Source organism: Lingula anatina, chromosome 7, assembly GCF_051362555.1.
Source record: "Lingula anatina isolate TDL-2025a chromosome 7, LinAna3.0, whole genome shotgun sequence".
Taxonomy (NCBI): Eukaryota; Metazoa; Brachiopoda; class Lingulata; order Lingulida; family Lingulidae; genus Lingula; species Lingula anatina.
This window is the reverse complement of record NC_141773.1, coordinates 7,432,111-7,444,280: the sequence shown is the minus strand read 5'-3', so window position 1 is coordinate 7,444,280 and position 12,170 is coordinate 7,432,111. Positions and strand designations below refer to the sequence as shown.

Below are 12,170 nucleotides of genomic sequence, written 5' to 3'. Positions count from 1 at the left end.
CTGTACTTGTACACATTGCAGGGTCCAAACACGCATGTTATTCCCTTTTGCTAATTTTTAAGCAAGTATGTTTGTCTTTAAATAAAGTGGCCATGTCCAGTGTATAAGATCTAATTGGGTAGTAGTAACTCCCTTTTTGCTACAAGCGTACTCTGCCAGTAAAGACTGTATTGCTGAACTATTATACCCTGCAATGTGAGGTGCCTTATATGTACACCACTTCGGTTAAAAAGAACTGAAATAAATGAAGCACTTTAGTTCTATGAGGCCAAGATATACAGCAAATAAACCTAGCAGTTTTAACCCATGAAATTATAGTACAGTATCTGGTTCAGAACAAAGAAAATGCAATGTATACAGAAGATCTAAACAAAATACCCAAATTAACTAATTGACTGAATCTTAATACGTATCAATATCCCCATGATCAACGCCCAAGTAGCAACACTTGGACAAAAATCTTCATCCTTAAAAATTAGGTGTTTGGCAACTGAAAAGTATTACCACAATTCTCTTTGAAATCTTTTTGTCATCATTTCTATGTAGTTACAAAAAGTCTTCTTTAATCTTCCTGTAATTTGATTGAGTTAAGAAGAGAAAAAGAAGAAACCCAAAGAAGCAATGTTCCTCACACAAAAATGAAAATAATCAAACAATAGTATTAAATTACTAACTAGTAATGGGGTAAAAACAGACATAACTTTAACCACCCAAGCAATGATGTTAAACTAGTTTCTGCATCATTGAGAGAATGATCAAAATCCTACAAGCTGTTAGCATCAATGGCAATGAAGTGACAATGTCAGAGATAATGGTTATAAAATAATATGATTATAAAATTCACCACAGCATCGTTGTCAGTATCTCTGTCAATGCAAAGTAAAGGATGTAAAGCAAAATGGAAAAAAAAAAAACCATAACAGGAACTTCAGGTGTCTATTCCAATGCAGATAAATTTTGCTTAATTGGATATGCAAAACCGGTACTTTTTTCATTAGAGCTGACAGCGATTTAAACATATGCAGTGTCAGATAGCCGCCCTGTGCGGTGTAAAACTAGTGATGCGATGCCGACAAAAACACTTGCTGCAAAACCCAACTTGAAAGCGTCTGTACACACTTTACTACTTACAGTGGTAGTTCCGAATTTTTCTTTGCTTGAGGATACTGCAACAATTATTTTGGGTCCAGCTATTCGGGCAAACGCAATTTTTCCAACACTCCTTTACTGCACAAAGATCAATCAGTGTTCGCCATCTTGGACTTTCAAATGCATGATATCATTTTCTCGCGAGATTTCACGTGAATAATTAAAAAAGCCAATATATTTCACTTTGTACGTTTCTGTTTGATGTTTATGGCCGTAAAGAACTTTTGGTATTTCTGTTTATCGAAACAAACAACCATTTCCTTTTTATTTGCAACCTCAAGTGAATTCAGGTGATTTTTATTTCGCATTTGGAGAAAAAAAGGCCCATTTAAATACGAATTCGCGCCATTTTGGGACAAACACGTGAAAATGGCGGACAAGGAGGAACAACAAGATGAGCCAACTATCGCTCAAGATATTGTTGTCACCAAATATAAAATGGCAGGTGACATGGCTAACGGTGAGTGAGGTCATTTGCCAAAGCATACTCAAACGAAAAGGATAAAATCACTCCAGTACTCTCTGAAAATGTACCTCAACCGGGCACCATGTGGCAACGTTGTGCAATCTCAATGAATGAACAGCTGGTTGTAACTAGTTTCTTTTTATTTTCTCAATAAAAGTTAAAAAACAGATTAGTATACCTCGTCCAGTTGTTTTTATAGTGAGCCGTTCTTTTCACGAGTGTTGTCAGTGCTGGAGTTAACATTGGCAAGGCAAAAGCCAGTGAAGGCAAACATGACCATGCTGGATTTTAAAGATAAAAGTCGATTAAACTTCTTTAATCGTTTCGATTTATTAGAATATAATGATTTTCATGGGTATGGGAATGCTTTAGAAAATGCCTTAGGGTTTTTCTCTTTTTTGAATATATAAACATTCACACCAAGTTCATCAAAAGGGCACCGACTACTGTTTAGTTAGTACTAAATAAGTTACTGTACTATTACTGGCAGGTTCAGTTGCATGTGGAATGTTAGTACCATGTGCTTTCAAACTGAATCATCAAGTTTGGTAGACTCTGCTTAGATACTTTCGGGTCGGTCAAATTCTTTGAAGGTTCAAGCTAAGCACAAGTTTCAACTTTTGTCGAAGGAAAATTCTGCACTACAATTTGTTCATGTTAAACAATTAAAACGGGAATATTCTTCTGTATGCAGATCTAATCACCCTGAGGATTTTATTATTTTATTTCTCAATCATTATGTTGATTTTTATGTAAGGGTAATCTGTTTTGCAATTTTTCTCTAACTCGATAAATTAGAATTATATAAGTTGAATAGAAATAATAACAACATTTCCATGCTTTCTTTTTCAGATATCTTAAAGCAAGTGGTGGAAAAATGTGTAGCCGGAGCCAAAATAGTAGAGATCTGTGAGTTTGGGGATAAGCTAATGCTGGAAGAAACAGGCAAAGTATTCAAGAAGAACAAGGAGATGAAGAAAGGTACAAATAGCCTCACATAAGTGTGAAGTTTGTGTAGGTTTTTCATAGTTTTCTCATTTTTGTGTATTTTACTTCCCAATGAATGACCAATTATATATCTCCCATTTTGAAAAGTATGTTTTAAAGAAAAACACTGAGCATGTCAAAATACATTTTAATACTAACTTGTATTTGTGTGATTCCCCAAAGAAATTGACCATTTAAAGTTATCAAAAAAGAAGTTAAAAATGTTGACTTCTCTTTGCAGGTATTGCCTTTCCATGCTGTCTATCTGTCAACAACTGCATCTGTCACTTCTCTCCTCTCAAAAGTGACCCAGACGTGGAACTGAAGGACGGGGATTTGGTAAAAATGTATGTCTCTTTCCCCGCAGACTGAAAGTTCTGTAACACTTTTCATCTGAAGAATTTTAATTGAAATGTGAAAAATCCACTAACCATTGAAGTCAAAACCAGCTACTTCACAAATTTACACAAATTTTACTGCCATGAATTCTGTTTTACTGGCAACTGGTAAGAGGTTGATAGTTTATGTTACTGACTAACACTTTCTGATATGTAATAGCATCACACTGAATTAGTAGATGCTGCTCTGGAAATAATATATCCTTTGCTCTAAACTTATTACCTGTGAAGAAAAGTTTCAAGTTAGATCCTATTTGAGGGTTGATTTTGCTGCTCAGTGCAATACGTTGCAAGTTTTTGCAGTATTATAAAGAATATTTTAAACAATATTTAGTGGGGGAAAAAACTGTGTGCAACTGACACATATCATTTTATGTTTGCTACAGCATGTGGTTCAGTAAATCGCAAATAGAAAAGAATGAGTTGAAGCCTTATGTAGTATGATTTTATAATTCCAGTGACATGGGCGTCCACATTGATGGCTTCTCTGCTATGGTAGCTCACACACTGGTCGTAGGAGCTACTGTGGTAAGAAAATACTGGTTTCCCTGCATCAAATGGAACTTTCATGTTATGACACTTGTAAATTGGCAATTTATGTGTGAATAAGATTCTAACTGTATTTTGGCATCTGAAATATTTTGATTAATTATTTTATGTTAAATGTGCATGGTCAATAAATGTATCTTGTGTAGCTGCACAAATTATGTAACACTATCAAGTCTGTAAGGTTTATAAATAATGGGGTTGAATGACTCCTTCCAAAAGTTAACAACAATTTGATCATTCAGCAGGTGAAATTTTCTTACCATTTAATCTTTTCATCAGAACTCTGAATATCGATAGATTTGAAATGTTGAGGATTTTTACTTAACTACGGCTTTGACTTCCTCAGGAGAACAAAGTGAAGGGACGTAAAGCAGACGCCATATTAGCAGCGTACTGGGGAGTAGAGGCAGCACTGAGGCTAGTTAAACCAGGGGAGGAGGTAAGTGGATTTCTTGACCCACTCACTGGAGAGGAAAACTGAACCCTAGGCCCTATTCCCATCAACCTATCGTACTAGTTCTTTATTTAAAATGTGGGTTTAGTCTGAATATCCCATAATGAAAAATATTGTCTTTCTAAAATGCTTGCCGGAGAGGGGAGGGCACACAAGTTATATCTACAAGTATCACTATTTATTATATTCAAGTTAAAGAATCCAAACACTGAATAAATGCGAAACGTAGCATTACGTGTTAGCATTGCTTCAAGTCACCCTTTGATTCTTCCCCAAAATGTGACAAGTTATTCATGAGTCCTTTTCTTGTTTCAGAACTACACAGTAACTGAAGCTATTCAGAAAGTAGCGGAGTCATTCAAATGTAAGCCAATAGAGGGCATGCTGTCCTACCAGATACAACATCACAGAATTGACGGAGACAAGGCCATCATCCAGAACCCAAATGAAGCGCAAAGGTGGGTTATGAAGACCCAGTCTGTGTCAAAAAAAATAATAGTAAAATAAATAACCCTTAAAAGCCTACTACCTTAATTGGGCTCCAGTTAAAACAAAAACATAAGGATATTTGCATTTGTCCATTAGAGAGCTGTAACACTATTCCTGATGGGGTAAGATGATTACATGGGACCATGTAACATTGGTAACGAAAATGTTAGCCACAGGAACTGGCAAAATTTTTTTTCGGTTTAAGGACCTACTGGCCTAATGGGGATGTCCTAGCTAGTACAGTGGCAAGTAACAGAATAAAGTAACAGAATTTTAATGTCCTGGTTTTAGTTCTACTGGCATTTGGTGTGGTGCCATTATAAACTGCATTAAGTTCGTGATAAATCGGTTATATAGCTGTTAAAAACATTCAGTGTTAGCAGTATGGGTTCTCTGTTACTGAAATGAAGGGACTTGTGAAAGTGCAGCTGACAGTCGTAACCTACTTCAGGGACGGATTTAGGGCGTCTTCTGGGTCTTCCGGAAGACGGTCAGATTTTCAAGTTTACATTGACGGGTATCTAATATTTTCTGTTGGAAGACGGTCAAAAATGGAGGATGGATTAACAAAGATAATTTGGAAGACTGCCAGAAAACATCTCTGGATCCGCCCCTGTACTTATTGTTTCTTTGTATCATATTTTAGATCATATAAATGAATGGTGACACCTGAAATATGTTTGATATTGTGAACACCAGGACATAGAAGTAGCATGGTTTGGCCATTCATGTTTGTGGCATTTGACAGAAGCAAATCTTTTGTGGTGGTGTTGAGCTTGTGTGGTAATTTTGTTCATTTTTCCAGGAAAGAACATGAAAAATGTGAATTTGAAGTCCATGAAGTGTATGCAATTGATGTACTAGTGAGCACAGGAGAGGGCAAGGTGAGTGGGGGACAGGAGTTCTATTGAAATACATGGATACATCTAGCATTTGTGTTCTTTTTAACACAAGACAAAAGTTGATGCACTAAAGAAAGACAAATTGGTGATTATTGAGTTTTCAAATTCATTATTATGCCAAGGGTTTTGAGGAAAAAAAAGGTGTTTCTCATTGACTTCTACTTATTTAAAAGCTACATTTGAACTGAGTGTGGTGGAGCATGGATTCCAAGTAACGCATATAAACCACTTCTGCTAGTTCTTATATGAAGTTGACACGGGATAAACCAAATTAATCAATCAATCAGCCATAACAGAGATTTAAACTGCACCTTCGAATTTTTGGTTTTACTTTGACGTCTGAACTACTTATCTGCCATGTGTATATTTTATAGCACAGAACGCAAGCAGAAAAAATTGTTCAGATATGACACAAAATCCTTTGGTATTTCTCTAAATAATGCTCTTTAAAGCTATATGTAGGTATTCGGTCAGAGCTTGTGGCAAAAGGAAAAATGACTTCAGATGCACCTTTAATAATAGGATTAAAATGACCAGAAGTTTAAAATCTTATGGCTGCCCTTATCTACTTTCTTGTCTGGAAAAAGAGAACTTGAATGTGTTAGGCTTATGTATGTAAGAAATTGAATTTTGCGTCTGGACTAAGCTGTTTACTGTTGAATTAAGTGCTACTTGCAAATGTGTTTCAGGGCCGAGAAATGGATGCCAGGACCACTGTGTATAAGAAAAAAGATCTCATATATCAGCTGAAGATGAAGGCATCAAGACGTGAGTACCTCCTCGTGTATTTTGCAAGCTTTCTCATTTAAATATTGTTCCAATTTGTTTCTTGACATGTATTTCTAGCAGTGGCGTGAACTCTTGGAATATGTACCTCCAGAATTAAAATGTAGCGAGTAAGTTTTTGACAATTAACTGTCTCTTGCTAAATTAAACCCATCTTTAAGCATACGCCTCAATCACCACTTGTGGTTTAATGATTCCAAAGTTAAAGAAAGAAAAAGAAAAGATATTAATTTAACAGGATTAATTTTCTTTGGATAAGGAATATTTCCTGGGTTAAAATGATAAGAAAACCCAAGTGTCTGTTTCTAATTTCAGAATTTTTTAGTGAAGTACAGACAAAATTTAGCAACATGCCTTTCACTTTGAGGTAAGTTTGATTAACTGAAAGTTTTATGCATTAAATTCAAGTACAAAAAATACAAAGAAAATAGAATGAACTTTGCAGAACATTTGAAGTTAAAATATGAATTGAGTGAAAAAGTCAATCTTCATGAAGACTGCCAATATTTAAAAAAAAGTATTTTAATTGGTAGTGTGGGTAAAAACACTTCCAAATTTGCTGAATTGAAGGTGTTTATTACCAATTTCAAATGAAGTTGAAAGTGTTGTAAGCAGTAGGTTTTAACTGTAAAAGTTCATTTCAGCTTCCTGTCTTTCAAGTCAGTGTTTATTGGTTTTGCAGAGAAATATTTTGTCAAGAAACCAGTTGTTATGTTTTTTCTAAGTGCAAAATCATGTTCTTGGTAAAAGAAATCATTTTCAATTGGATAAAAATTTCCAGAGCATTTGAGGATGAGAAGAAAGCCAAGATGGGAGTGGTTGAGTGTGTAAAGCATGGCCTGGTCGAGTCCTACAATGTCCTCTTTGATAGGGAAAGTGAGTATCTCTGCTGAAATGTCCTCTTTGATAAGGAAAATATCTCTGCTACATTTTTTTTTTTATACTGAAAGTATCTTTGCTACAATGTCCTCCCTGAAAGGGAAAGTAAGTTTGTCTGTTACAATGCTTATTTGATAGGAAAAGTAAGTATCTCTACTGCAATGTCCTCTTTAACAGGGAAAGTATCTCATCTGCAACATTCCTTTCGATAGGGAAAGTTTCTCTGCTACAATGTTCTCTGTGGAGAGCATATCTGATACATTCTCTTTGATACTGGAAGTATGTCTGCTAAAATTATGTCTTTGATTAGGAAAGTATCTCTGTTACAAGATTCTCAAAATCAGAAATTCTGATTTCCCCAATTTTAAAATTCTCCTCAATAGTTCTGAACAAAGATTTCAGTTTTTCTGCTGGCAACATAACATATCTTAAATACAGACAAAAAAGAAATGTTTTAGAAAAGGAATGTTATCTTTATTGATTCCTAAATCGCATATGAGTAGGCTTATCCATACTTGACTGCAAAGCATTTATATATTGTGTTAAAAAGAATAAAATTATATTGGCATATGCTTAAATATTTTTTTCCTAGCATATCTTTGAGGAAAGCTTGTTTTGTCTTGCTAGTGTTCAAATTTTATAATGATCACTTTGCCTCGTTTACAAATACCTTTTTATGATTTTCTGATATTTTAATGATAGTAATACAGTTACTTTGGACAAATTATTAGTGAAAAAGTTAGGTTTCGCTCTTGTCACATCAGGCTGAATACCCATAGGCTGTTGGGTGTTGGTAGATCCATGAACGATTCTCAGATTCTCAATGTTGTATTTTTTTTTTCTAAAAAGTGGACCTTTTACCATGAGACCTTCATTACCTTGGTCAAATTTAACCTGCCAAAAAAAAAAAAAAATTCAGGCCTGCAACAACCTGCAAGAATTAAGGCTGTTGGGTTGATAACTTTTTTTGCCAGAAATGTTAAATTCTTTGTAGGTTTAGTGTACTAGTACAAATGGGAAAATGTGGCCTTGAAACTCTGTACACACCAAGATGCTTACAGAGAATAAAAATAAAACTCTAATGATGTTATTAGCACGTCCTGCCTATAGTCATTAACTGCGAGCTGTTAATCTCTGCGTCATTAGTGTTAACAACACTTTCTTTGGCCAGAGTCCAGTTTTGCAACATGGTCTGAAGATAGTAATCATATTGTTGTCTTATATGTAAACTTATTGAATTTTGAAGCTCCTACCTGTAATTATCTTTTCCTGTTGTCGTGTACATATGCCAATATTATCAGGAAACAGCTTTTCAGCAGACACTATCAAAATGAAAATCACTTTGTTGGTTCACCAGTGGCTTTCTTCCTCAAGGCCCCAGTCCTCAAATAGTGGCCAGCTTTTTTTTATTATGTTATTTATATAATGGGAGGGGGGTTGATTATTATCAGCATTTCAAGTTTTAGATATTTGGTAAATCTTTTGTGTCTTTCATCGATAACTGGACATACAATTTTCAAAAGCCTATGGCTGCCCATTCTTGGTAGTGAATATTTGTCAGATCACCTAAAAGTTGTGTTATCCACAGATTTCAACCTTAATCTCATATTGTTTAAAAATCTACCTAAATAGATAAAATTTACATTGGTCTGGTATTGTTATTATTAATAATTTATGCATTTTTTCCACCTGCCAGATGAGTACGTAGCCCAGTTTAAGTTCACTGTGCTGTTGATGCCCAACGGGACCTTGAAGATCACAGGGCTGCCGTTTGACCCAGACGTCTACGAGTCTGAGCATCAGGTGGAGGATGAGAAGATTAAGGTAAGGTGGTACATGGGGATGTCTCCATCTTTTCATTGGGGATAAATTTATCAATCTCATGGATACGTAATTTTGGAATCATTGAAAATATTTTTAGTAGCAATTGTGGTGCTGTTGCTGTATAGAAGGGAACTATAGGGTAGTCTGCTTTTCACTTTTGTTGCTACCATTTGAAAGAAATGTTCTTATTTTTAAAAAAATGACTTAAGATACAGTATCTGTAAAATTAAGAATTTTCCCCATTGAAAAGATGTAGTGATTAACATTGTTACTTTGTTTCTCAACAGCATGTTGGGAAATTGCCATTTTTAATAGACTGGCTTGTACATATTAGTTCTTCAAGGGCTTATTATTCACGATAAATCTGTTGTTTTACATAGAAACTCTGCAGGGAACTTCACTGGAAGCACTCGGATTGACATGCCTCCTGGTGTTTAATAGAATGCTGAAAAGCTTTTGATTACAAGAATACAGAAGAAACGAGGAGGCGTGTTAATCTGATTGCATTCCTCAAGAGTCCCCACAGATCTGTTTTGATAGCTATGTTTTAGCATTATTACATTCCTTCTTAATAAAACCAAAGGCACAGATGCAAAACAACAAATAAGGTATTTATTGTCACTCTGTTGATCTATATATTCCAAAATATGGTGGAAAAAGGCATCAAAATATCATCTTTTCTATGAATTGTTGTTTGTTTCTGTTTATTGTCTGTGATAATTGAAGTATTTTGGCAAGTATGGTAGCGTATCATGTTGGTGGCATGTGTGTGTGTTTTGTATTTAGTCTGTGAAAACTGAAGTATTTTGGCAAGTATGGTAGTGTATGCAACACTTGTTATGGGCACGAGGGCAGCTGGACCGGCTGAAGGGAACATTGGGAGAGGTAAAACAATTCACTAAATGAACTTCCCCTTCATGTTTAAATTTGCCATTATCATTTTCCCTGTAAAATTGCGCTTCAGGCTCTTCTCTCCACCTCCGCCAACCGCAAGGCAGCTAAGAAGAAGAAAAAGAAGGCAGAGAAAGCCATTTCAGAGGGAGCAACTGGTGCTGCTGATGCAGCACAGGCAGCGGAATCCTGAACCAATAACTTCAAATCAAGTATCAAGTCATCATCACGGGGAATAAGTGTTTCCCTATGATATGGACATATAATGTTGATGAATATGACAGCTTCAGACTTAGAAGCAGAATAAACATTGGAATTGAGCAGTACACACAGTGTTAATACAGCAGAGCAAAGGCAGAGATTGGTTGTATTGGGATGTGTTTGACACGCATACAGAGAACCCTAAGTTGGGGACCATCATTTAAGTCAGGGAAAACAAGCAATTGGCTGTGTCCTTTTTGTATCTTAGGTGGAAGTGATACCTGAATTAGGAATACATGTCCTGGTCTTTCAGTATGAAATTGGTGAACAGTATCTATATTTAAATGTATACATATATCTAGATAGATATAGATTTGCTATTTGTATAGGGTAAGGATTACCGCAAGTTTTAATATTTTCACTTATGATAATTTGCTGCTTCAGAAAAGCAAAATAAAGGATGTGGAATTAGGTTTTAAATTTTAATTTTACATAATTTTGAATGTGAGCTTTTTTTTTTTCCTTCTTAATTTTATTTGAGGTTCTTCAGAGAGAAAAATGGTGATCTGGAGGGAAAATGTTATCCAGAATGTTTTTTTTTTTTTTTTTAAATAGAAAATGATGAAAAGCATGACATTTGTATTTGTTGATGCGTTTTTCTAGAAAATTAAGTTGTTGGATCTGCATTGGACATTTAATTATATGATTTGCCTAAGCACAGTTTTATGTTGGTGATAATTATACGAGTGAATTGTTAATCAGTTGATTTTGTTGCCGATGGCAACCTGAGTAACATGAGTTATCTGCTATTGTCCATTAGTGTTAAGATCACTCGATTCTTTTTATTTTTTTAAATTTTATTTGCTGTTCACGATACTGCCTCCCCTAGTACTCTTAGCCAGTAGCAATGTAAAATTTATTTTCAAGGACACAGCCAATAAGGTTAAGAAATAGAAAAGATAAACACGTCTCACAACTAGCGCCAAAATTACTCAAAAAAAGATGCCATTTAAATGGCAATATTCTATTTTTACAACCTTCTGCTGACAGTGTGTATTTATTATTCCTTCAAATAAACATTGAATGAACAAGAAATTGATTTATTATTCCTTCAAATAAACATTGAATGAACAAGAAATTGATTTTCTTCAATTTGTTATAGTACCACGAGCATGAGCGATGGGGTACCATTACCCTCTACCAAGGCCGCAATTATGATTATGGACGTTTTTTTTTTTTTTTTTTTTTTTTTTTTTTTTTTTTTTTTGCTGAGAACCGAAATGGCTGTCCTCTTATCTATAGAAATATCTGTGGAAAATCAATCTGTCGCCCTGGTAGAGGGTAGGGTACCATATGATTTTACCTCCCAACTGAGCCGTACGCCGCGACATCCTCCTGGCGGTGGAATACAAGCCTCCGTTACCGCATCATAGCCTCATCGACTTGAAGGACCTATAGATGTCCCCGGCTTGTAGAGTAGGATTACGTATAATCTTGAACCTGCTGGGCTCCGTATCTCGATAGGTTCGCTATTTTGCGCACGTGCGGAAGCGTCTCGATTCCATAACTCGCCCATACTCGTCCCATATAATACATTGTAGCCTCTATTTGATATAGCGATTCGCAATACGCGATGCTTTCGAGATACGGGGCCCTGGATTCTGGCTTTAATTGGTGCATTGGCGCTCGTTGCAGTGCATTGTGCACCCTTGTCCATTTTTTTTTTTTTTTTTTTTTTTTTTTTTTTGTGAAATATCTCCCACACTGAAGGAAATTCGGAAAAGGTTTATTTTTATTTTAAAAAAAAATTGTCGTCTAACAGGCTAAGAATTTTAACTTCACCCGAAACATCTGTTTAACAAAATGAAAAAATAATAATGATAATAATAATAAGTGAAAAGTAAGTTAAAATTGAGTAGAGAAGTTTGACCGATAGAAATGTGTTGAGATTGCGAATCCGACCTTGGATTTAAAGCTTTGCCTAATCACTATCAGACGAGATGAGGTTTATGATTTGTGTGAAAGTCGCGCAGGTTTTCAAAAGCTTAACATAACTTATTTAGCGATAAAAACTTATTTTGGGCCTCCTTGCGGCTGCGTGAATTTGGGGTAAGTCGGTGCATTTCAGCCTCGGTCACAACCGGCCGCACGGGCTCTTACGGCCTGTTTGCGTCCAAATTTTGCGCAGAATCTCA

At 35.5% G+C, this 12,170-nt stretch overlaps 2 protein-coding genes across 4 annotated transcripts in view; one reads left to right on the top strand and one right to left on the bottom strand.

The window, feature by feature from the left end:
- LOC106154031 (CLIP-associating protein 1-B) overlaps positions 1-1,302 on the bottom strand; it is a 90,201-nt gene extending 88,899 nt beyond the window's left edge. For all 3 annotated transcript variants that reach the window (XM_087017930.1, XM_087017931.1, XM_087017932.1), the window contains exon 1: positions 1,132-1,302. The gene's annotated coding sequence lies outside the window, so the exon portion shown is untranslated. The remainder of the gene's footprint in view (positions 1-1,131) is intronic.
- Positions 1,303-1,340: 38 nt separating this feature from the next.
- LOC106159464 (proliferation-associated protein 2G4) lies at positions 1,341-11,070 on the top strand. Its single transcript, XM_087017933.1, has 12 exons — positions 1,341-1,609; positions 2,468-2,596; positions 2,844-2,949; positions 3,459-3,528; positions 3,896-3,988; positions 4,319-4,461; positions 5,298-5,376; positions 6,084-6,162; positions 6,496-6,547; positions 6,962-7,056; positions 8,756-8,883; positions 9,848-11,070. The coding sequence occupies exons 1-12, from the start codon at positions 1,519-1,521 to the stop codon at positions 9,965-9,967; spliced, it is 1,185 nt and encodes a 394-aa protein (XP_086874059.1). The 5' UTR covers positions 1,341-1,518; the 3' UTR covers positions 9,968-11,070.
- Positions 11,071-12,170: the final 1,100 nt, after the last annotated feature.